Below are 25,894 nucleotides of genomic sequence, written 5' to 3'. Positions count from 1 at the left end.
ACTTCACTACCCTCCCTGAGGCTTTCCTGGTGTAAATCAGAAGTACACAGGAGTATTCTTCCTTTGATTCAAAGCCCAAAGGGGTTTTTTTTGGGGTGGGACACACCAGGCAGAGCACTGTCTTTTCCATCAAACCACCACAGATGTTAAATGTTTCTCACCAGCACTAACCAGCCCCTTGCCATCACCACCATGGGGGGCATCTCCCTGTGCCTTCACCAAGAGGGGCTTCCCATGCTGTCCTTCCCCTCCAAACCTCCTCTCCCATCACAGCACCACAGCTAAGGCAGCAAACAGGAAGCTGGCTGGCTCACCATCATGGGGATGGATATTATGGATAGACCCACTTTGGGTCACCTTTTCCCTCAGGCTGTGGTCCCTAGACCAGCTAGACACCATCTCAGCCTGCTCTGACAGGTTCCCTGGGGAGCTCATTCTGAGATTCCAGGCTGAGCATAGCATGTTTCCCTGTGGCTACTTCATGTTTTACTACAGAGCAATAAAAATAGGATTTGATATTTCCAGCACTTGGCCAGGGCAAACTGGTACAAAACCAGTGAAGAATCCCTCCTGGTATGAAGCAAAGTTTCCAGCCTTGCTAAGTGAGCTTTTATTCACACTTCCCTCTTATTTACACCGCGAGTGGCGGCACCTCCGAGGGAGGCTCCTGCTTGGGGACGGGTGATGACGCACGCCAGCATCCTTGCCAACAGGAGCTGGAGTCCCAAGTCAGGCAGGAACGGGCAAGGAAGGCCTGTGTGGGGGCTGCACTGAGCTCTGCAGCAGCTTATCCCCACGGAGCAGCTTTCCTGCACCACTGTCAGCCGGGATAATTTATTTCCTCCTATTGATCAGGAGTTATAGAAAATAAATATGAGCAGATATTGTCACAGTTCTGCATAGTCCTCAATCCCTACAGCTGGGGGGAACTGGCTCTGGTTTGAGGGGAAGGGAGGCTGCACTGCTGCTCTGTGGAATTGGGGCAATGCTTTTGGGGTGCACCTCCATGTGCTTACACCAGGATCCTCCTGGGATGGTGGGGAAGGTAAAGCTCTTTAGAAACAAGTAACCCCCTTGACCTTACTACTAGAGCTGGAAATAACTTTCTAATCACTTTTCCTTGATCCAAAAAAAGGAAGGTTTGATGAGAAGCATCTGACAACTCTTTTTTTTCCTTCTTCCTTTTGATTTAGGGTTTTGCATCACAAAAGTTGGAAAACTTCCAGCTTGTTATTTTTTTTCTCCTCTTCCCTTTTCTATAAAAACCCCAAAGCAATGGAAGAAGGGCACCAAAGCAAATATTCTAGTCGGATTTTCCTAGGACCACAACCTCTTTCAGGGCCAAGTCCTCCTGAGCTTCTTGCAGCCCACTGTGTCCCCATTGCCTGCAGCAGAACACCCAGGTGCTCCTCCAGTGACGGCTGATGCAGGGCCCACACTGTCACTTGTCATGAGCTACATCTTAAGAAGAGCTTGTGGCAATTTCTAGAGTCACTCCCCACCCTGGGGATGGCAGTGGGGTCACTTCTGCAGCGGTGCCCTCATCCAAAATGGCCTGAGAGGCTGAAGGAAGGATGTGAGGTGGAGATGGGGGTGCTCAGGTGAGCTGCAAAAGCCTCCCTCTGCTGCCCCCGGAGCTGACAGTGACAGCAGCAACACCCTCAGCACATCATCGGAGTTATGCTGAGGTCCCGCCTGCCTCCATGCCCACGGCATCTCCAGAGCCACGCACTCCACCACTCATCAGGCTGAGCTCGATAATTAAGATGTTAGCTAATTGTCAGGGACATTAACATTGATTTGTGCCCTTTCATGCTGCAGGAGCAGATCTGGAGATACAGAAACTGGGAAGCATGCACTGGGGAGAGGGGCAGTGGTATTTGCCAGGTGCCGCTGGGAAGCACAGGAAGGTTCCAGATGGGCCCTGGAACCACGTCTGTGCACGCTGAGCTGAAGTCCAGAGCCAAAGCAAATCCCACTGTCCATGGCAGGTACATGATACCATTGGTGGCAGGGCTGTGGGATGTGCCCAGTCACAGGGAATGGTCCTGGGGGCACAGTGGGAGCCAAGGTGCAGAAGCGATGGGGACAGGTCTCGAGCTCCCTGGGGACACCTTTTAGTGGGAACGAACATCAAACCTAGTGACTGAGTCACCTTCTCATTAAACATGGAAAAGCTTTATCAAATTAAGGCCACTTAAAAGAGCCTGGGCAAAGGCTAAGTGCAGTTTAGCGTCTGAAGTGGATTGACTCAGCTGAGCCGTGTCTATCTGTGAATTCACGCAGGCGCCCAGGCCACCTCTTGCTCTTGCACACCTCGGGACAGACACTCCCAAAGGGCTCAATTTTAGCAGGGTGCTCCCATTGCTCCGGAGCCACCAGTCTCACCCGGGGCTCCGTGGAACCCACCTCCCTTACAGCCAGCCCTACCTACGCCGTCTCCTCTGCCCCCGGCCCCGGCGCGGCTGTGGCTTGCGAGGCGCTGCAGCGCCGGGCCGGTATCCGCACGCTGCCGAGGAAGCGCCAGGGCCCCATCGATCCGCCGGGGTAATTAAGAGAGCGAAGCAGGCACCGCCGGAGCGACAGCAGGGCGGTAATCGCTGGCAAAGCGGGCACGGCGGGGTGCTGGCAGCCTCCTGGCAGCCGGCCTCGGCCACACGGCTCCAGGCGGCGAGCGTGGGGACAGACAGCCACCTCGGAGCCGCGGGGCTGAGCATCACAGCCGCGGCTGGGAGCAGGTTCTCGCTGGGCTCCAGCTGGCCACCCTCTGTAGCCCGCTCAGTCGCTACAGCCGAGCGAGCCCAAGTCACTGCCCTCCTCCTCTCAGCTCATGAGACCGGTTAGAAAACCTGTAGGACTTGGGTTCCTTTTATTAGCTTTTCTTCGCATCCTCAAGAGCGAGACACTCGAAGATGAGAGTAAAGGAAAATAGCAGAAAATCCCAGGACTCAGGGAGCCGAGGATTTGCATAAGACATCAAATGAGTTGAAGCCTGGGCCGCTGTCAGGGGAGATGGCAGCTGCGTGCAGAGTCGCACCAGTGCCATGTGTTCTGCCCTCCGGCTTTGCACACCCGAGACTTTCACACCTACAGGCAAAAAGCCTCTTAAATAAAGCAAATAAATGTGCAAAATAGGATTTCCCCCCCAGCACAGCGACCGCAGCAGCAGCTTCGGCTTCCCCACCTTGCGCTGAGCTCTCAGACCAAAGAATCCCTGCAGATGGATCTCTGGGACCAGGGAAGAGCGGCCCTGCACACGAGGGGATAGGGAAAAGAGCAACCCTGTGCACAAGGGGCCAGGGAAAGAGAGCAGCCCTGCAGCCTCCTCCCCAGGGCGGATGGCTCCTTCCTCCTAACAGACACTGCATGCCCAGTACCATCCTCATGCAGGAGGCAGCGCATGGTGAGGAACACTGCTTCCCTTCCCTGCCTTGCCTTCACACGAATGACAAGTGTCACGGACGGGCAGCGATGCACAAGTGTAGCTCAACGTTAGCAGCACAGGATAAATAAGGTGGTGGGTGGCTGGTGTTGGGCAGAGAGGGAGCACTCCTCTGGGGTGTCAGAGTGGGGCCAGCCCCCCTGGAGACCCAGGTCTCCAAACTGTCACTGCACGGCCACCAAAGACAGCTCCGCTCCGGAAAAAGTGCAGGGGCCTCCGGGGCTGGCAGGGACCCTCCTGGCTGCTGACAGAGAGGGGACACTGACATCTGCCGGCAGGTCCCACCCGGCCCCGCGGCGCCCAGGCTCGGAGCGCCCGGCGCCGGGACCTCGGCGGGGGCACTCCGGGACCCGCCACCGCCGCTGCAGGGCAGCCACACGCGGGTCCCCTGGGGAGGGACAGGGCATCGCTGAGCCCGGAGCTGATGCCCTCCAGCGCTTTAAAGACACTGAGTTTTGTTTCTTACTGGAAAGATGAGTGTTTAGGGAAGGGAAGGGAGCCTGGCAGAGGGGAGCCCCGGCTCCCAGAGCTGTGCCGGGCAGGCGCCCGAGGCGGGCAAAAATCTCCCGACGGGTCACGCACCCACTGCTCGACCCGATGCTCCGGGTGGCGGAGCGGGGCCCTGCGGTGCGGGGAACGGGCGATCCCCCCACAGGCTATTGATGATCGGGGCCCATGGGAGAAATGCGCGTTTTAACATTTGCGGGGGCATCTCCCCCGGTCCCTGCGGGCACGGAGTGTCTCACACAGGCATTTCACACCGAGCAGCGCACTCAGCGCACAGCAGCAGGTCCCAGCATCCCGGGCATCCCGTTTGTCCCGGTAGCCCGCCGGCACCCGGTCCCACCGGGCAGGTGGCAGCTGCCTGTCCCCTGTGGGGCCCCGCGCGGGGGCGGCTCCGCCCGGGCAGGACTCGGTGCCTTCTCCGACACCTGAGGTCGCCGGGGAGGCTGCGAAGCGAGCCCGGAGCGGGGACACAACTTGACCAAGGTCACCGAGCGAGCCGGCGTCGTTACCCGGGATCTCCGTCCTTGCGGGGCCGCTGCTCGCCCCTCAGCACTCCCTCCCCACCCCACCACTGGGGACCCCCCCGCCGCCTCAAACCCCGTCCCCCAACTCCTCCCCGCGACCCCGCGGACTCACCCCAGGCTCCAAATCAGCGCCGGCGGGGCACCGGCCGCCTCTCCTTGGCGTCCCGCTCCGATCGGCTCCGGCTCAGCGGCCCCGGGCGCTGCCCCGCCGCCGCCTCCGGGCCGCGCCATGTGCGGGCGGCCGGGCGGGCCCCGGCGGCGCCGCCACCATCCCGCGCTCCCTCAGCCGCGGCCGCCGGGTCCGCCGCGCTCCGCGGGGCCGCCGCGCCGCGCGATAATATATGCAGCGCCCGCAGCCAATCACAGGGGACGGCGGCGGCCTCGCGCGTCCCCATTGGTCAGACTGGGCAGGGAGGGGCGGGGCGTGGCGCGGGTGTCCCGCTCCCGCCTCCCGACCCGGGGTTAGCGAGCCCGGGATGTGCGGGACCGGGGAATGGGGCGGATGGAAGGGAGCCCGGAGAGCATCCCGGGATGTGCGGGACCGGGGAATGGGGCGGATGGAAGGGAGCCCGGAGAGCATCCCGGGATGTGCGGGACCGGGGAATGGGGCGGATGGAAGGGAGCCCGGAGAGCATCCCGGGATGTGCGGGACCGGGGAATGGGGCGGATGGAAGGGAGCCCGGAGAGCATCCCGGGATGTGCGGGACCGGGGAGTGGGGCGGATGGAAGGGAGCCCGGAGAGCATCCCGGGATGTGCGGGACCGGGGAATGGGGCGGATGGAAGGGAGCCCGGAGAGCATCCCGGGATGTGCGGGACCAGGGAGTGGGGCGGATGGAAGGGAGCCCGGAGAGCATCCCGGGATGTGCGGGACCGGGGAATGGGGCGGATGGAAGGGAGCCCGGAGAGCATCCCGGGATGTGCGGGACCGGGGAAGGGGGCGGATGGAAGGGAGCCCGGAGAGCATCCCGGGATGTGCCGGATGCAGCAGGAGGACGCTGTCAGTGACACCAGATTTAGTGTTCTTGGATGATTTTTTTATATGTGTTCTATTTATCCCTCTGTGTTCTTCACACCTCCCACCAAACCCCTTCTTTGCTCCTCTTCACGCCCCGTCAGGCATTCCAGGGGCATCGCTCCTGGGGGTGCATCCCTTTTCCAAACCTTGAAAGAACCTTATTGAGACACCCTCTAAATAATGCAATTTTAAAAAATTATTTTTCAGAATGGAAAAGCTCCTTTTAATGAGTTTGTAGCCCGTGGTGAAAGAAGAGCAGTGAAATGGCCTTGTGGAAGTCACCCCGTGGGATTTCCCTGTGCTCCCGAAAGGAACAAAAAAGGAGGGCCACATCCTACAAAACACTGTCGCTCATTTTTTTCCTGTTTTTTTTCCTGATTTGCCTTCCCCAATTTTCCCCATTCGTTTTTTCGTTTGTTTGGGATTTTTTGTTTGTTTGCATTTTTTTTCTGATTTTTCCTGACTTCTCCTGATCCTGAGCCCATCACTGCTGAAGAGAGCACTGCTGAAACACACACCACTGCATCCCCACTGGTTTCGTTCAGTGCTCCTCTCTGGGTGTTGAAAATGGGTAATTTCTGGCATAGTTCTTTTTGCCCAAAGTGTCATGGAAGTTAAAAACAGAGGTGGTTAAAAAGACAGATCAGTCTGGGGTAAAGCACCCCCTGCTTGGGGTGTTGGGAGCACAGTGCTGTCCCCCCTCAATGCCAACCCTGGGGCAGGTTAAGCTTCACAGCTGGCACCCATGAGGGAGGAGGAATTCAGGGAAACCCTCACAAGAGGAGGTGGAGAGCCCTGCAAAAGAAAAACACAAAATACAAAACAAAAATCACAAATATCTGCAGTGTGTGGTTTTCTTCGGAGGTGCCAGGTGGGATGGGGCAGTGTCCCCATGAGGAGATGGTGTGGCAGCTCTGTGATGCCTCCACACCCTGTTCCAGAGCTGTCTGCCATCAGGAGAGTCCTGTTGGGAAAACCACAGCAGCAGAACACAGCCAGGTATTCCTGCTGGGATGAGGACTGGGCATTGCCCCCACACTGGAAGAAGAGAACACTTTCCATCAGAGGGTTTGGCTGCGGTGGGGACCACAGGTGTCTGCAGGAAGGTGTGGCTGTCAGACGAGCTGTCAGTGCTGCTTTGTGCTCACTTAAAGAGGGTGAAAATAAAAAGCACCCAGATCCAAAAAGATCTGGGAAAAAGATGCAAATCCAGTGGGTTTGGGGTTGCCCTGACACTCCATATATGTGTATATATATATATATATATATATATATATACACACACACACATATATATATATGTGTATATATAATGTATGTATGTATGCATACACACATGCACACACACAGACAGTCATATCTATTTCATGTGGGCTTGAGGGATTTGGAGGTCTGTGACTTCTTCTGGGGCTTTGGGCTCCATGACTTCTCCTGGGACTTATTTTGGAGGTCCGTGACTTCTTCTGGCATTTTGGAAGTCAGTGACTTCTTCTGGGATTTTGGGTTCCACGATACCTCGCGGGGTTTTGGAAGCCTGGGATTTCCCCTGGGGTTCCTGAAGCCTGGGGTTTTGGAGGTGTGGGATTTTGGACTTCTGCAATCCATCCAGTGCAGCGGGGGTGGTACCCGCACGCTCTCCTCCGTGCAGAAGGAGGCCGGGCAGCCCCGCATCCCTCCCGCCGCCGCATCGCCCCGCGGTTCTCCCGCTTTCCCAGGAGATGGGGAGGAAAACGGGCGAAGAGGAGGAAAGGAGAGGCGGGGGGCCGGCGAAGCCGAGCCGTGCCGAGCCGCGCCGCACGGGGAGGCGCCGGTGCGCGGTGCCCGCCCCTCGCCGCCGCCTCCCGCCCGGCGCCGGGAGCGCGGCGCGGGGCTCCAAGATGGCTTTGGCCGGGCTCTGCTCGCTGCTGGCCGGCTGCTGCCTGGCCGCGGGCAGCGGCCCCGCCGAGGCGGCGGCGGAGGCGGCGGCCAAGGAGCTGGAGTGCAAGCTGAAGAGCATCACGGTGTCGGCGCTGCCCTTCCTGCGGGAGAACGACCTCAGCATCATGCACGGCCCCTCGGCCGCCGAGCCCAAGCTGCTCTTCTCGGTCCGCAACGATTTCCCCGGCGAGATGGTGGTGGTGGATGACCTGGAGAACACGGAGCTGCCCTACTTCGTGCTGGGTGAGCCTGCGGGAGCGCGGCGTGGCCCCGAGCATCCCCGGCGGCGGGGCCCCGAGCATCCCCGGCGGCGGGGCTCCTCCCTGCCGCACCGGCGGGCGGGCGCCCTGCGGCGGTTCGGCCCCGGGGCCGGTACACCCCGCTGCAGCAGCTCGGCCCAGCCCCGGGGCTGGCTCACCCCGGTGCCCGTTCACCCGCCGCAGCATCACGGCTGGGGATGCTGCAGGCCCGGGGTGCTCGGTGCGTGCCCAGGTTGTCACCCACGGGGCTCGTCCCCGGCTCGATCGATGGCCACCGGCGGCTTGTGCTGGCAGGAGGCCCGCGGTCTGCTCCCGGCGTGCCCGGCTGGGGGTGAGGGTTTCTGCTTTGTCTGCCCCTGAGCAGAGTCACCTTTCCTGCAGCCTGATGGAAAAATACTCTGCTGCTCAGTATATCCCACCCTGCCTGTGCGTGCTGCCTGCGGCGCTTCTGCCCCCAGGTTTTAGGCTCTGGCCTGTTCATGCTCTGGATGGTTCCCACCTGCTCTTCATCCACCTGGTGAGGCTTATCTGCTCTTACCTCATGGGCTCCTTCAGCTCAAAAAAAGCAAGCAATTTCCTCCTTTGTTTATGCAGAGCGAGGCCTCCACCCCTTCCTTGTGTGCAGGGACCCGCTTCCCTCCTCACCACCTGGAGCAAGCCCCTGAGATGTTTCATTTTTGGTGACATTGGTGCAGAACGTCAGTTCCTTGCCCACACACGACATCCTGCCCTTGGAATTGCCACCATCACTTTCCTAGCAGCCCCACAGTGGCTGTGTCACCTCCTGCAAGCCTTGTCCATCTGTTGCTTCTCCAGCTGCACCTCGGGTGTCCCGTGAAGCTTTTTAAATGCCACCTTTGTTTGGATGTTGGCCCAAAAACGAGGTCCTGGTGTGTTGCTTGATGTGACATTGCCCTGCTGTACCACCCTTGTGTACCGTGGTGACCCCAGACTGGGTTGTTTTTTTTTTCCCCAGCAATTCATCACTTCCATGACCTACAGACCCCTCCACGTGCTAAGACCCCCCAGTGCTGGTTGCTGGGTGGGCTTGGGGCAGCACTGGCTGGTGGGCATCCCCCTTCTCCCGGGAGAAAGGCAGAGGCGGGCGTGGAGCTGCTGATGCCGTGGGGAGGCTGCGTGGGGACAGCCAGGGCTGCTGTGCCGGGTGCAGGGACAGTGTGGGAGGGGCAGCGGGCTGTGCTGTCCCCTGCGTGCCGGCCCAAGCCCCGGGATGCTGCGGGATGCTGCAGCGAGGCCCGAGAGCGTTGCTGTGGCAACAAGGCAGCAGCGCTGCGGATGCAGGGGGACGCCGCCACGGCCGCCAGCCCCGCCACCTCGGGGCCCCAAAGGCCACCTGAGCACTCATCTCCTGGCCCCTCGGACCTGATCATGTGCAGCCAGACCCCCGTGGGCCCTGGGACCTCGGGATGGAGATCAGGAGGAGGTTCCTGGGCATGACCCCAGCCCGTACTGTGGGGTTTTCCTCAGGGATTTTTCAAATCCGTGAGGTGCCACACACTGGGCCGTGCAGGAAAGAAGCTGCCTGCCCTGGCAGCCCCCACTGCACTGAGGATCCTGGCAGGGGTTTGCTTTTGCCTCCTTCTGACCTCTGCTGCCAGACAAATACAAGGATGACAAGCCCTGTGCCAGTGCAGCCTGATGTGCTGGTGCTGGCCAGGCTCTCATTGCTGTCTGGGACATTGATCCCCCAAAACACGACTGTTCATGGTGCTGTACCAGCCCCCAGCATGCAGGGGTTTGGGCTGTGGAGACACAGAGGTGATCCCAGTTCAAGTTTTCCTGCCTGGAATGCTGGGGCTGGGGCTGGGCTGGCAAGAGGGGGCACCTTGTGGGACCCCTGTTTGCCCTGTTTGGCTTGGTGACTTCTGGGAAATGCCATGTCACCTCTCCCTGGGAGACAAGGGCTTGCCTTGAACACTTTGCCATCTGTGGGTGTCACTGTTTTGTGATGCTTTACTCTGTGGGGTTGTTGCTTTTATTATTATTATTATTGTTATTGTTATTATTAGTGTTTTTACTACTACCACCACTATTAGCCTGGACATTGCTTTTTCGTGACAGAAGCTCTGAAATGCACAGAAGTCTTGCAAGACCCAGCTTGGCAACTCAGAGGCTGCAACCTCTGCATTTGGAGGTTCCCCAGCCCAAAAAACTCAAGAGCATCAGTGCTGTCACTGCACACACTGCTCACTTGCTGGGGACATGCCTGGAGCTGGTGTGAGTGGCTGTTTGTGTTTTCACAGGCCATTGTGCAGGGACTGGAGGGTGTGTTTGAGCATCTTCCCAGAAATGGGGCTTCACACAGCGCTTCTTGCACCATCCCTGGCAAAAACCAGACCTGTTAATTGCACCCACCTGGCTGAATGTGCAATAAATAATGTTTTGGCATGGGGGATGATCCCCACACCCTCCTGAGCCTTCTCTGGGGCAGTGTCTGAGCCAGGGGGAGCTGGGCAGCTGCTGCCTCTGCTCTGGTGGTTTTCAGATCTCAGACTTGTGCACAGGGCAGGGGTTCCCAAGGGAAGGGGAGCTCCCACCCTGGCTGACAGGCTTGGAGCAGACCCAGGTGCTGCCCCTGGTCAGGAAGGGCCTGGCTTTGGGCTGGAAGCACCATGAAGTGCTTCACAGAGGCTCAAGGCAGTGGCTCTGCCGTGTGGGCTCTGGATCAGCTCCCTTTGGGGGTCTCTCCATGCCTCAGTTTCCCCTCAAAGAGGGTGTGAGCATGCAGGAAGGTGGCTACAGTAGGGGGATGAATGAAGGGAGCAGCTGGGAAAGGGTCTGGAACAGGGAGCCCAGGGATAGTGGGATATCATCCACCTCTGATCCCGGTGTTCCCCTCAAATTCCTCCGAAATAATTCAAGGGCTTTTGAGCTTGGCTGGTTTTCATGGACACTGCCATGTGTGATTTCCCTGCCTTGGTGGCACCTCCCTGCCACAGTGGCCAGACCAGGCCTCCCACTGATGGATGCATGGACTCTACTCCTTACTAAAGATGTGCTGGGATCTTTGGAGAGCCACGTGTGGTGCTTGCTAGAGCTGAAGTGCTGGGGGAACACTGTTGAACTGGGCATGCCAAAAATGGCTGTGACTCCTGACCCCTGATAACCCCTGATGGGGAGCTCTGGGAACATAAATTAATGATCAGCTTTATGTTTATCTTTACACAAGAGGGGGAGGCAGTGCTCACTGCCTGCTTTCCACGCACCTTTTTGGGTCTCGCCCTCCCTGCCGTGTCCATCCCGCTGCCAGAGACAGCTGAGAGTGCTTTGGTGCTCAGATCTCCCAAACATGGGGGGCCTGCTGTCTGCTCCTCTGCTCCTCCAAAAGCAGGTGGGCTGTCTGTGGGGCTATGACTTCTGTGAGGTGCTTGGACAAGGTTTTCCCCTGCTTTGCAGCTCTTTTTGCTGATGAGTGGAGCGAGTTTTAATTGCGCACGTGCTGCCTCACTGCCTGCCTGAGAGCTCAGGGCTCCCACCAATAAACCCCACACTTGGTTTATATGTCTATCCCCAAAGGGACTCCAACACCATCTCCCCATTTTGCTGTGGGGTTTTCTCCCAGCTCCTGAATTTTTGGGAAGTGCTGAGGGTGTGGGAGCCGGGCTGAGGCCGCATTTAAAATCACCTGCTTTCATCCTGCTGTCATCCTGCTTTCAATCAAGCAAACCTTCCTTTGGAATGGTCGCCTTTCATCTCATTTTGTGTTTGTTGCATTAGTTGTATTTTTTTCCTGAAGGGAGGAAGCATTCTGCTGGTTGGTGGCCATTAAGAAATGCTAATTTGCAGCTCAATATTCCCTGTCCGCTCTCCTCCACACCCCCCTCTCCCTCGCTGCTTGGCTCGGCAGCATCCAGCCACATTTGATATGTCATTAACTGGATTCACACTCCTGCAGGCTGCTAATTTTTTTGGGCCCCATCCTTTGCAGGTTATAAAGTGGCAAGAGGGGTATTTATGAGCATCCTGGCTTCCCTCAGCCCCTCGGGGTCGACGGAGATTTGTGATGCAATTAAAAACCGCGCCGAAGAAGGAGTCTTTGACTCCTTCGCCTTCTCTGTCATGCAATAAATGTTTGAAAAGTAAAGTCCTGAAATACCTTTTTGAGTGTAAAATCGACTTGAGAAATGAGAAAGCAGAGCTGACGGGTTGAACTTGTGCTTTCTGGGTTCCAGATATTTCAAGCTCTTGAAATACTGGATGGTTTTTGCGTGCTGGGTTTTTTTTCCCCTGAGTGTGGAGGAGCTGAAGGAGCTTCTGCCTCTCCAGGTTTCCAGCCCAGTTGGTGTGCTCTGAATTAGGGCAGTGCAGCCCCTCACCTCCCCACTTCCCACTCCCCACTGCCCTCCCGGGAGCCTCGGCAGCCGAGGATGGGAGACGGTTCTTAACTTCAATGACTTTAATAGATTATCATAAACTCCTGCCTTAATACAAGCTGTCATGATTTCAAATTATCTTACTTTTAAATTAAATAGATTCCTTTTTAAATACAAAATCAATTCTAATTTTTTAGAGGGGTGAGATTTTTCAAAGGCACCGATGAGCCGGGCATATTTAACCGCTCTTGAATATCTCCCCGAAATATCTAATCAATTTTTTTTTTGTTAAATCCTAGCTAAGCTCTTGGCTCTACTGCTGGAGGCTCTGGCCCTGACTTCCCTGGGTTAATAACAGGTTTTGGTGGGGGGGGGATTGCAGGGATGTGAGACAGATCCGGGAGGGATGTGGCTGCTGCTAATCGGGGTGACGGCCACCGGAGCGCCTGCCTGCCCCAGCTCTGGCCAGATGTGACACCTGCCAGCTCTCATCCTCGTCCCACACACCTCCCTGCTGCTGGCACTGCTGGAGATCCTGTCCTTCTGCTCTGCCCTCCACCCCCAGCTCCTAGAAGGCCCCAGAGGAGGGAAGCAGGAGCCAAGGTGCTGCAGGGTCGCATTATCCCATACTTTTTTCCAGTTCCATGGCAAGTGAGAAGAGCATCCTATTGAGTTTTGTTCCTCTCACCTGCATCTGGATGCTGGCTGGGGGTCCCCAAAGCTGTTGGCACACAGGGCAGGTCTTTGGTGCCAGCTCTCCATGGTGGGAGGCAGTTCTTGGGGTGTTGTGGTGCCATTCCATGGCTTGGCTTAATTCCCAGGGGCATCACCCCCTTTCCTTTCCATCATATGTCACCATCTCATGAGAGCAGAGCAGGGCAGAGGGCTGCAGCAGGGCTGGCTCCACCACGGGGCCCACAGTGTGAACCCTGCACCTGGGAATAGGTGTTATGGTGAAATAATGAAGCAAATATTAAGAAATTCTGAAGTACCTAGAGAATAACCAAGTTAAATGATACCAGGGGAGCTCAATTGCCTTGCTTAGATTGATTGAATTACTAAATGAGCCTGACTAATGGAATGGAGTGGATATATCGGACTTTTACTCAAGATCCTGCAATAATTTCTCTAATAAGATTGTGAGCCATTAATTGGACTTGGCTTTGATCCTGGACACTGTCTCATGCTCTGAAACCCGCGGGTGTGATCTGTGCTCTGCCAGGCCCAGCGAGGGGACAGCTGCTGTCATCTTCTGCTGGCTGCCTTGGAGGGCAGCAGGGGACTCTCCTCAGGAGGTCCCAGCAGCTGTGGTGGGGAGGGGAGCCCAAAACACCCCAAAACATCTCAGCTGCCCTCCTGCCCCTTAGCAACGCCCATCCTGGCAGTGGGATTCACTGAATTCCTTCCTGCTGCCAGCAGCCGAGCTGGCTGGGGTCTGAACCCCTGTTTCCATGAATTTGGGATGGATGCTTGGGGTGTATCCCTGCTGAAAATCCAGGAGTGCCACGTTCCTGCTGCCTCCTCCTGGGGTGGTCACTGCTGCTGGTGGAGCATTGTTGTGGCACCCAGAGTGCTGCTGGGTGTCTGGTCTGCTGTGTGAGATGTTTGTCCCCAAGGCTTGGGGGCTTCCAGCAAAGCAGAGAGGGGACACATCCTCCCCTGGCCCTGCCCTGGGGCGCCTGGTGGGGCAGGACATGCTTGTCTAATAGCAACAGCTAATAGTTCATCTAATAATTGGGTGAAAACTGCTGGAGGGACCCCATTCCAGCCCCTCCTCTTGGCCATGCAGTGGAACCACATCCCTTTTCCTGGAGTGATGTGACCTGCTCAGAGCCACCAGGGACATGCCATGCCTGGGAACATCCCCTCTTCCAACCTCAGCTACGAGTGGGGGCAGCCCTAAAAACCTCATGGCAGGGTGGAGAACACTGCAGGAAAGCTGCCAGCATGCCAGGGAGGAGCAGGGAGGGCCCTGTGGCCAGACTGGGGGCGATGGGGGCTCAGGAGGGAGGCACAGTGTGCATGTCCCCATCCTCATGCACACCTTGTCCCCATGCTGTGCCCAGTGCAGACCTGCTCTCTTGCTGGGCACGGATGTTTTGGTGCCACAGGGGATATACAGGGCCTCTTGTATATTTTTTTTTTTCTTAACCAAGGGAAGGAAAAGTAAGAAATAAGGATTTGGTCTCTGGGAACCCGTTGCCACAGCAACCGTGCATCCAGCTGGCTGCAGCGGGGCTGGGAGGGGATCTTGCTGACCCAGAAAGCAGGGGGGGGAGTGGGATGTGGGGCTGCTTGGCCTTTCCAGAGGGGTGGCAGGGTCTGGCAGGGAACCAGCACCCAGCCAAGGGGGCTGCAGGGCTCCTGGCCCCCTGCTTTGCCTCCCTCCCTGAAAGTCTCAACCCACGTCCAGGCAGGGATGCTCAGGCTTGGTCCTGTTCCTGCCCTCAGACCTGTCCCTGTTTTGGGTGCTGGGCTGCTCAAGTGGGAACTCCTCAAAGCCCCCCCAAAGATTCCTGGTAGGTTTTACACCCCTGGAATTGGCTGTGGTTCCACTGCTGGAGGGGACACTTGGGCAGCCATACTGATGCCCTGATTCCACTCACTGCCTCACCTCTGCCCTCCTCTCCATGTGCCAGGGGCATTTGCTCCTGGGCTGCATCCCATACCCCATATTTTATTTTATTTTATTTTATTTTATTTTATTTTATTTTATTTTATTTTATTTTATTTTATTTTATTTTATTTTATTTTATTTTATTTTATTTTTACTTTAGTTTTACTTTATTTTATTTTACTTTACTTTTATTTTATTTTTACCTTATTTTACTTTATTTATTTTACTTTATTTATTTTATTTTACTTTATTTTACTTTGCTTTATGCTCTTCCATGCTATTCTGTTTTGTTTCATTCCATTTAATTTTATATTCTACTATGTTTTATTTTTTTCATGGTCGTTTAGCCAGCTCAACAGAGACTGAAATCATCTCTCTTGGAGCCTTGCTGCAGAGCAGTCCTTCAAATGAAGGAATTTTTGCCTGGTGGGATTAAGGCAGTGCCTGGATGATGACAGCTCTGTCATTTAAGACTGGCTGTCCTTTTTACTTCCAAATTGCTGGGCTCTGGCATCTCTGCAGCTGTGGCTGGTGGCTCCCCCCAAACAGCAGCTGGGGGATTTGCCTAGATAAGGGAAGATTTTGGATTGCCAGGCTCTGGCTGTCCCACTGCAGCTTTTTGCTGGGAAATCCCCCGAGGGATCCCAGCCTGCCCCCGTGGGCTGTGCTGGTGTTCCTGACCCTGCTCTCCTGCCCTCAGCAGGGGCTCCTTGCAGGGATGCTGAGCTGCTGCTGAGCTCCTGGGGTGGTGTGGTTAAGCTGACCCCACACTTGGCTTGGCTGGGATGGGCTGAGGGAGGGCTCTGAGCCTGCTCCATCCCTGGCTCCTGCCTGCAGGTGGGCAGGGGCTTCTTTGAACATTTATAATCAAAGGGAAGTGAGAGATCCTTGAGGGACCCTTTAGCTTCTGGTGGCTCATGGGTCACAGAGGTTTGGGGTCTGCAGCCCCCACATGAGAGGGGACAGAGCCCCTTTTCTGGCCAGCTCTGAGGCTTCTCAGTAATTAGGATGACTAACGAGCACAGCAGAGCGAGCAGCTGGGGGGATGCAGAGAGCTGGCTCTGCTCCTGCTGGGAGCTGATCCAGCTGAAAACCAACCTGGAGGAGGAAAGAAATTGGAGAATCCCAGAACTGTGGAATGGTTTGGGTTGGAAGGGACCTTAATGCTCATCTTCTTCTACACCTTCTGCTATCCCAGGCTGCTCCAAACCCCATCCAGCCTGGCCTTGGACACTTCCAGGGATCCACAGCTTCTCTGGGCACCCTGTGCCAGGGCCTGCCCACCCTCCCAGGGAACAATTCCTTCCCAAGGGTTGGATGGAGGGCAGGAGAAGGTGGCAGAGTGCTCTTAGCTGGACATGACCCATCTGCCTTGCTGCATTGCCTTGTGAGTGCTTCCCAAATCAGACCAGTGCTCCAAGGAAAACCACAGCTTGTTTGCCAGAGCCCTTTGGGATGGAGGTCTGCCTGATGTGCACAGGCAGGACCTTGACCTTGTTTTTTGGGAGAGGCACCTCCTTTTGCTCCCTCCTGCACCCCTGCCCTCCTGCTCTGCCAGAAGCACCCGGCTGCGATGTCACCGTCACAACACAGTGGCTGCCTGGGAAGGCAGATATTAGCAGCCCTGAAATATCCCCAGGACAGGCTCTTGTGTGATGGGAGACAGTTACCATGGAAACCTCCTTCAAATAAAAAAAAAAGAAAAAGGAAAAAAAAAAAAAAACACCCGAAATTTAAAGCAGCCCTTGTAGCTCAGAGGAACTGTAGACCTTATTATGGGTTTTGGCAACCCCCCTTTTTCTTTTATTTGTTCCAGCTAAAAGCTCCAGGAGACAAGGCAATTAATTTGGCATCCCAAGGGGAGTGAGAGAGCGAGGGTACCGTGCTGGGAGCCAGTTTCCTGGGCTGGCAGGCACCAGGAACTCCCTGTGCCCCTGCCCCACAGCCCCCAGACACCCTCCTCCCGTGGGGCTGCTCCAACCCAGAGCAAGGAGCAGGGCAGTTTTCTTAGAAGAGGTGGCTTAAGGGTGGAAAGACCTTCTAGATCCATGCATGGAGTGTGTGGGAGGGGATGGGGTGAGTGGAGGGCTCAGAGCCCTGCAGGAGGGGTGAGGATACAGGAAAGCCCTGCAGGCTGTGGCTGCAGCCCGGGGATGGGTGGCTCAGCATGGCTTGGAGGGGGCTTGTCCTGATGAGGGTGGCAGGAGGAGGCAGTGCCAGAAGGGCACAGCGTGGCAGGGAGGCTCCTGTGTGGGTCAGGCAAGCTGAGCTGGCTGGCTTTGGTAGGGGATGCTTGGCAGGGGGGAGATATCCCACTCCCAAATTTCCCTGCCAGCCTCTACCGTGCAGCAGCGGCCTCAGGGTCTGCAAATTGCTGCTGTGCTCTCGGCCCATTTGCTGCCCTAATGATGTCCCCGGTGTCTGCAGCCTCTGGGAAATGTGCTGTTTGCACTGAGAGGCTGCTGTGCCTCCCCCTGCCCCGGGCTGGCCCCAGGCTCCCCCAGACTCTGCTGTCCCAGCGCTGGGCAGAGCTGCTCTGCCACCCCAGCGCTGCCCCTCCCAGCCTTCCTGAGCTGCTGGGCTCTGCTTTTTGTGCCTCTTTGGGAGAGCTCTGGAGAGGAGCAGCCAGGGCACTGGAGAGCTGTCATGCTGCTGTGGGGTTGGTGCCTTTCCTGCTGGCCAAGGGGGCAAGCTGGGGTTTGTCTGTGCAGACACAGCCTGGCAGTCTGGGGGGAATTAGAAATGTCTGCAGGGATCTCATCCCAGCTCGTGCCAAGGGGCAGTTTCAGCGGCCTGAGGTGTGTGTCCAAGCACCTGCAAGCAAGGCAGTGCCTGAAACAGCCTTCCCAGGGGAAAGGAAAACAGTTTTATTAGTTTGTCAGCAGGAGCTGCTCTCTCCTGGGTCTGCCATGGTGGTGTGCTCAGAGTTGGTGGGCAGGAGAAATAACTCCTGGATGGTGGGAGGGGGTCAGCCTTGGACTTGGGCTGGCTTCCACAGCTCTTATTGCCATGTTTCTGCCTTTTTGTGCTTGCAGAGTCAGGCACATCTCTGGCTAGCCCTGGAGGACTCAGCCCCAGCCCCAGCACACCCCCACAGCCCAAACTGGGCAAAGGGCTGGGGCTGGTGGCTGAGTGGGGGGTGTGGAAATTCCTGGGAAGTGATGGGATGGGTCTGACCTCCTTGTAATTCCACATTCACATGCTGGGGGTGGAGGGCAGTGTGGATGTGAAACCAGAGTAATGGAGGAGGGCACGTGTCACCCTGATTTTTAAAGATTTTTTTGAACCTTCTGATGTTTGCATTTTTGCAACGAACTTTCTTGTATACTTCATGTAAATAACTTTTTGTTTCGCATTCTTTTGTGGAGAAAGAAAAATTTGGTAGACTGTTGGTTTGTTTAGTGTCATTGGAGAGGTGGCACTGTCACCCCCCAATCTACTGTTACTTTTGGAAATCTATAAATGTTAGAGTTGGAAAAATGAAAGCCCTCTTTTTTTGCCTTAAAAACTCCAATGTCCCCATCTTTCTGTTTTGTGACAGGCAGGAAAGGAAGGACCATCAGGAGGGAGTGGCAGGAGGCAGCAAAGAGCTGCAGGAGCCACACAGAAGCCAAGAGGCATCAGGAGCAGTGATGGCAGAGCCCCTTGCTGTGGGTGTGAGCCACAGCATTTTTGGTGGCTTCTTGAAGCTGTTTTGCACAGATCCTGGTGAAGTGACCCTTGGAGTGAATCACAGCAGGAATTACTGGCTGGTTTCACACCCAGATCCTGGGGGTAGCACTGCAGGAGGCATGGGTGTGTTGTCAGTGGGTTTCTGGCCAGGAAAGGGAGGAGATGCCAGGAGGAAAGAGCAGGAGGGAGAGGCAGGCTGGCCTGTGGAGCCCTGGCCTCAGCAGCAGCCAGAACTGGCAGGGTTAAGGCAAAGATGTGGCTGCAGATGCAGGAGTTTGCACTCTCTGGTGCTCAGAGTCCAGCAGGGCTCTTTGCTCTTCAGACACTGAAAATGCAGCTGACTCCTCATCTTGATTTGATTTTGTTTGCTAAAATGAGCTCCTGCTTCTCTGGGGCAGGAGCAAGAGACAGCAGCTCCTTGCTGAGAAACTCCCTGCTCATGGCCATGGGGGTGCTGTCCTGGCTAGGGCAACTCCTCTGAGCTTGGCTGGGCTGCAGCACCCTGACTCCATCCCCTTTGCTCTGCCCATCTCCAATTTCAGCACAAAAGCATTAAATAGATTTTCCTTCCTTTTTTTTTTTTTTTCCCCACGTAAATGCAAGGGAACTTTCTGCCTGTGGTTGTGGCATTGGGATTCCCCAGTGCCCAGGGTGGGAGCCCTACCTGGAAAGGAAGGCAGGTAAATACAGGCAGGGCTGTGTGAGGGCACCAGAGCTGATGGGTGCTGGAACCCAAGAGCAGTGTTACATAATTGGGACTGCAATGCAGAAACTCTTCCTTAATTTTTAATTATCCAGTTGCAGCACGTTTGTGGAGCTCAGCTCGGGATGCCAGGTTGTCCTGTGCACACGTGGGAAGGACTTTTGCTGGAACCCAGGACATTCCTCTGGCTGCCCTGGAGGACTCGAGACCCTGGCAGGGGGCTCAGAAACCTTTCCACAGAGTCAAAACCACCTGTGCCTTTGATTTTAGCCCATGGAAAAAACAATTACCAGCTTTGTGTGAGGATTCACGAGCCACAAAAGTTAAACTAGAATGATAGTTTGTTACAAGATAGAAAAGTAGAATTTTGGCCTTCCTTCCTTCCTTCCTTCCTTCCTTCCTTCCTTCCTTCCTTCCTTCCTTCCTTCCTTCCTTCCTTCCTTCCTTCCTTCCTTCCTTCCTTCCTTCCTTCCTTCCTTCCTTCCTTCCTTCCTTCCTTCCTTCCTTCCTTCCTTCCTTCCTTCCTTCCTTCCTTCCTTCCTTCCTTCCTTCCTTCCTTCCTTCCTTCCTTCCTTCCTTCCTTCCTTCCTTCCTTCCTTCCTTCCTTCCTTCCTTCCTTCCTTCCTTCCTTCCTTCCTTCCTTCCTTCCTTCCTCCCTCCCTCCCTCCCTCCCTCCCTCCCTCCCTCCCTTTCTCTCCCTCCCTCCCTTTCTCTCCCTCCCTCTCTCTTTCTTTCCTTCTCTCCTCCTTTTTTTCTGCCATGAAGCACCATTTCTTCCCCTCCCTGCTCCTCTCCCTCTTTCAAATCCCCACTCTTCACTTTCTGTCCTTCCTACAAAGGCGGCTGCCTCGGAGCAGCTTGGGCTTCAAAGTTCCCGAAATAACAAAGGTTAAAAGAAATTAAAAAAAAAAAAGAAAAAGAAGAAAAAAAAAGAAAGCCTTGCTAAAAGCTCAAGTCAGTGCCCCACTTGCACCTGGGCTCAGAGCTTCAAAGCAGCTGCAAAGAGCCCCCCACTATCTCCATGGTCAGATTCCCAATGCCTGTGGTCCTGCCTGCCCCCTCCCGCAGGCACAGGAGATTTTGGAGTGGCCAGGATGAGGCTGCAGGTGACTGGAAGGGGTGGAGGGTCCTGCAGCTTTTGCAGCCTGTGGGGAAAGCCTTTTGTGGAGGAGGAGGCTGTGGTGATGTGGGTGAGGTGGGTGCCCCAGAGCACTGTCTCCTGGCCAAGCAGGTGGGCAAACAGCTCCTCTGTGCCCAGGGTGTGCTCTGTGCCTCTGCTGGCTCTGCTGATTGACACAGATCGTCAATATGACAATTATATACACCTGCAAATTTAATTACCTCCATTTTCATCATGGGCGACAGATTTATGCCTCTGTCCAGTTCCTGTAAATCTCAAAGAAGCTTGACTGGACCCAAAAGTCTCCCCATTGATTGCTGTGCACTGCCTGGTCTCTGGCCATCCTGACAAGATGATGCTCTGCTTCTTTCAAGAGTGATAAATTCAAGATGCACAGTTAACTTTTTCCCCTTCTACATCTTTCTTCTGTCTTTTATTTTTTCCCCTTTCCATCCTGCCTTTCCCATCTTTCAAAGCCTCCCCACAAACTTGAAAATGGAGCTTGAAATCATGTGAGAGCTCCTCAGCACCAAAGAGTTTATGATGCTAGGCTGCAGCTGGCAGCAGCCCGTGCTGCCTTCTCCATCCCTTCCTCTGAGACCAGCATTGCTCCCTGCAGGAGGATCACAGCTCTTGGCCCAGCTGTGGACAGGAGAGCAGACAAGGTTGTTTTGGTCCTATTTGGGCCATCCCATGTCTCAGAAAACCAACAGGTCATGGCTCTCCCCCCAAAGGAGATGAGGAACAAGTGGCTGTGCTTGTTCCCCGTGCTGAGCACAGAAATGCCAAAATAACATCTCATTTTTCTGACCTCTCAGCCTAGACACAAGGAGCACTCACACAGATGAGCGTGTGTAGGAGTGAGCTGGATTCACCCTCGATGTGCAGCCCATGTCCTCCCTGTGGAGCATCCCTGTGGAGCATCCCTGTGGAGCATCCCCACACTGTCCCAGCAGCACTGCCTGACCTCCCCTGCACGACATGCTCTGATGTTTTCCTCAGTGCCTGGCAGATGGGCTGCAGTGGCCAGCCATTACCTTCCCTGCCAGCCCCTGATGGATATAAATAGTCCTTTGCCTCCCTGTGGAAATTGCTGGCTGGCTTGTAAAGCTGAAGGGAATCTTGGCAAGTTGTCTTGGGGCTGCAGTGTCTGACAGCACAGAGGGCTGGGGTTTGAGAAGGGTGAGTTCCTGGCTGGGTGTTAAGAGGATCAGCTCTGTCACAAGGAGGGAGCTGCCCTGGGGCACCCCCTCCTGCCATGAGAGCAGAGGGTCTCAGCCATTCCCAAAGAGACACGTGGATGCAGGATGCATCCTTGAATGGTGGCCTGGGTAGCACAAAGCTGGCTTTGCAGTCACTCTGGAACCCCCAGAGGCTGGGCAGTGTGGGGAGGGTGGGTTGCTGTCCCTTGGCACCTGCAGCCAGCACTGATAACTGAGAAAAAAATTAGCTAAAACTGCAGGATACCTACATATGGTCCTTTCCCTGCTGCCCAGGTCTGTGCTGCAGGGATTTCTCAGCCTAGGATGTGCCTCTGGGCACTCTGGCTCAATAGCTGCTGGTGGCTCTGTCTTCCCTGAATTCAGTACCTTTTGCAGTGCTTTCATTCTTTATGGTGGACAAAAAAGAACTTTTTGTTGGTTTTTACACTTGTAAATCCTTGCAAAGTGACAAATAGTGAATGACCACTGCCTTTTCCACTGCTCCACGGGCCTGATAGTTTTACAGGCTTTCATCATGTCCTCACCCTGTTGTTTGGTTCCTTTACTGAGGAGTCCTAACACAGTTGGTTTCTCCTCTTCACAAAGCTATTTGCAACATCTCATCTTCCTTGTCCCCCTCCTCCAAACCTTCCAAGCTTTGCCTCCTCCTTCTCGAGATGGTTGACCTGAATATCACTCGCAGAATTCCAGATCAGCTTGCTCTCACCAAGGTTGAGTTTCACCTGCCCACTTCCTTGCCCGCTTTTCCTCCTGCACTTCTCAGCTTCAGCTCTGAGAAGACTAAATTTAGCCTTGGTGACCAACTTTGTCATCCTCCTCCTCCTCTTCCAGAATGTTTCTGAGCAGCCAAGGTCCTGACAAAGATCTCCATGGGGCTTCTTGGTAACCTCCTTTCATCCTGAAAACTAAACCCTTACTCCTCCCCCACCTGGTGGGCTTCAAGACGACTTTCCTTCTCATCCCAGCACCACTTTGGTGCTCTGGAAAACTTTGAGGGTGGATTTTGACAAGAACTTTTTGAAACCAGTCTGTCAAATTGGATCACCCTTATCTACTGGCTTACAGCGTTGGGTGACCTGCATTTACTGATGCACCTACAGGTTCCTCTGACAGAGCGTCCAGGGCACAAGCAGAATTTACTGGTCTTTAATTTCCTTGATGCACAACAGCTTTTATAAGAAATTGGGGTTTCCTCTGGCAGGTTTTTCTTCTCGAGCTGCTCACCCTTTCAGAGGGATAGTGGTTGTGTTGGTGGAGTTCTGCAGCTCGTAGGTGAGCACCATCTCAGCTCAGGGGTTTGTGCCCTCCTTCTCACTGATTTGCTGGGAGACAGTTTAACCAGGGTAGTAATTTTCCACCCCTGACTGGGAGCCTCTCCATCATTTGGACCCTTTCCACAGGGACCTGATCTTCCCTCTGGAAGAGGCGACATGACAGCATCGCAGGGTGAGATATCAACTACAGCTGTGGCCCTTCCTGGGGTTTTTATAGCAGCATGGCATCTTGGAAGTGTATTCACACATTCTCTCTATTTCCCTTTTGCTCCCTGCCGTGGGAGGGCACTTGGGTTCTTTTGAGCACGACCGTGTCACCCGAGTGTTGGATCAGGATCTGCCTCCCTTCCTACATTTCACAGCTACAGCAGATGGGACCAAAGCAACAAGACAGGAGTGAGAATCAAACACAGGGAATGTCCCAAGCTGCTTGTTGTCTTCCCCCAGCTTTGGGTCAGAATTGAGGAAGGTGATGGAACAATAACCTCGGAGGGGAAGGTGAGCGGGTGCGCTCGGGCGCGTCCCTGGGCTGGCGGGGAGGAGCAGGGCAGGGGGGGCTGCCAGCTTCTAAAACCAGCAGCTGCAGAGCAAACCTGGTCAGCTCAGCCCCACGAAGGATGGATCAGTGTCCTCTGCTCAGAAACAGCTGTGCAGCTCAGCGTCACCCCCAGAGTGACGGAGGGTATGTGGTTGAAGAAAGGGAGGGCTTCGGGCTCTGGCATATTTGGGACAGAAATCCCAGTTCAAGGCTGCAGCGTGGCTGCAGCTTTGACATGTAACTCCCTGGTGGCCTTCCCAAAAGCAAAGGCACCCTGCATTCCAAGGAGAAACCTGGCTAGCTGTCAGCCATGCTGGGGCACCTCATGGCTTCACGTGTACCAGCCTCAGGCTCAGGCATGGTGGTGGGGTGATCTCTCTGACCTCGGAGATCAGCACTGCCTCTTCCTCAAACCTTTATGCTCTCCCATATCCATGAGTCTTTTGGAGATTTTCCCCCAGGGGCCCTCTCCCATGAAGCAGGTTCCTAATATATACAGTGAGGTTTATGTTTGCTGGTATGGAAAAGCTGGATTGTCTTGAGAAGGCAGAATGACCTGCAGAATGAGCTGGTTTTGCTACCTGAGACTGCAGACAGGAAAAAAATGCAAATGAAATATGGGTAGTCGGTGATGAATGTGAATTTTTAAAGCAGGTCCATAAAAACATTGATACTACCCCATGAATTATCTGTCACTGAAACCCTGGAAGTATAAATGAGTTAAGTATCAAGATAAGCATTTTGACATCTGAATTGGTAGAAATCAAGGCCTGAGGTCCCAGCAGAGAGAGCAAGTGACTCATGGTGGGAAGGTCCCCTGAGTCACTTCAGGCACTGGAGACCCTGGGAGGAGTGCAAGGCTTGATTTAGCTGAGTTCAAGCCCTTTAAAGGATGAGTGTGGTTTAGGTGTGGAGCAAAAGCCTTAGCTAATGGGGAGCTTAAATTAAACCACAGTCAGGTTCCGGATGGAAAAGAAGGCAGGTTTAAATGTTAACGAGGAAATGCAAGTCCGAGTCAAAATCTGAGCCTGGCTCTATGAAATGGGTCTGTGGAGACCAGCATTATGGCAGAGTTCATTTGACTTATTGGAGGCATCTATTAGTGCAAAACGCTTCCAAATGGAGAGGAAAATTGTTTTGCCGGGTGTTTTTTCCCTCGAAATGCTGATGTGGGTTTTTAAGGAGAGCTGCTCTCCTTGTGTGCCACCCTGCCAGGTCTCAGTGGGGTGATGAGGACATGGGAGCAGGTCCAGGTCAGCACCAGGCTCATGGGTTCTGATGTTGCACCAGTTGCAGAACTGGGCTGTGACAGAGGTGTTGCCTCCCCAAATCAGGACATGCAGAGGTGCTGCCTCCAGAAGGACTGGGTCTGCTTTGTGTGGGACATCTCCCAAGGGAGATGAGGCTGTTTGGGATAATCTAGAACAAAGCAGGCATAAACCCACACACCTCCTGCACCTTCAGTCTGGTTTTTTGTCCTCTCCTCCCATTGCTCCTGTAGAACCTCTCTGTCCCCTCTGCAGATGGTCTGGGAGGGGAGCAGCCACGGCCCTTATGTTAAAAGCAGCAGCTGGGGCCTTTGGAGGCTGCTGCTCCTGCAGATATGAAGGACCTGGGCCACGTTTGATACCAGGTGAATGTGGCACAGCCTAATTAGTGGCCTCCTACTGTTATTAACCTCTGACTCAGACAGGCTATTTTTTAACAGAGGTGCAAGAAGTTAATACTAGTGCTAATGGCTTCCTATCCAAGGCCTTAATGAAAGCCATGCAGGGACCAGGCTTTTCATCAATATCTTTCAAACTTTGAACTTGAAATTGTCTTCTCCCCCCACCATTTTTTTAAAATTTTTGCCTTTCTGCCCACTTTTCTGCCTCCTCTGGGACATCCCAGCCCCAGTGTCCAAGCTGCTGAGCAGGGTTGGCAGCTGCCAGCTCTGTAGCAGAGCTGACACCCTACAACATCCAGATAAATCATCCCAGCTGGCTACATGGGTCACTGTGGCATCTCCCAGCAGGTGGTGAGATGTCTGCTTGGGGAGCAAGACAAAGGGAAAAGGGAAATCTGTTGGACTGGGAGAAGAGAGAGTAAAGAGATGCTGTGTTGGGGAGGAAGCTTGGTCTTGATCTTATCATGGTCTTGCTTAAACCAAACTCCAACAGAGCTTCACAGATGCAGGAAAGCATTTCTGTGTGCAAATTTTTCAAGTATAAATGGAGTAGGATAGAGGCAGCTGACGTGTTGCTGAGACACTTGAGGAAAGGAGGAGAAGGTCCAAGGCTGAATTCTCCCCTCCAGGCACTGCCTCAAGAGCCTCTGGCAGGGCAGGGGCAGGGATGGTGGAGCAGCCTTGTCCTGCAGTGGGATGGAGAGCTCACACCCTGCCAGTCTGGGGTGATGGCATTTGATTTCTGGGATGTTTCCTTTGTCTCTTGCACTTCTGCCCTGCGTGCAATGCAGCTGCAGGGTCGCATCCTGATGTCTGGTGAAAGAGGATAACCTGCTCAGGCTCTGGGGCTGGATTGTGCTCTTCCACAACAAGAACCCATTTTTTATTGAAATATATTTTTCTTTTAAAAAATAAGCCTGTTTAAATAAATTTGAAATTATGACAACCTATTTTAAGGCTTAAATTTACTATAATCTATTAATCATTTAAATAACTTCCATCAAGGATTTCTCCTCAAATATTAATGAGCTGAAGGGTGCTGCTTTTACAATGATATGTCAGATCAGGGGGAAAACAT

General features: G+C 54.6%; 1 protein-coding gene across 1 annotated transcript in view; it reads left to right on the top strand.

The window, feature by feature from the left end:
- Positions 1-7,366: 7,366 nt before the first annotated feature.
- ASTN1 (astrotactin 1) overlaps positions 7,367-25,894 on the top strand; it is a gene marked incomplete at both ends in the record, with an annotated part of 54,946 nt that continues 36,418 nt past the window's right edge. Inside the window, one exon of the mRNA XM_084211132.1 lies at positions 7,367-7,649. Within this exon, the coding sequence (XP_084067258.1) occupies positions 7,367-7,649 (283 nt within the window). The remainder of the gene's footprint in view (positions 7,650-25,894) is intronic.

The sequence above is a fragment of the Fringilla coelebs genome (genome assembly GCF_963513975.1).
Source record: "Fringilla coelebs genome assembly, chromosome: 9".
NCBI classification, from domain to species: Eukaryota; Metazoa; Chordata; class Aves; order Passeriformes; family Fringillidae; genus Fringilla; species Fringilla coelebs.
This window is presented reverse-complemented; position numbering and strand designations above follow the sequence as displayed.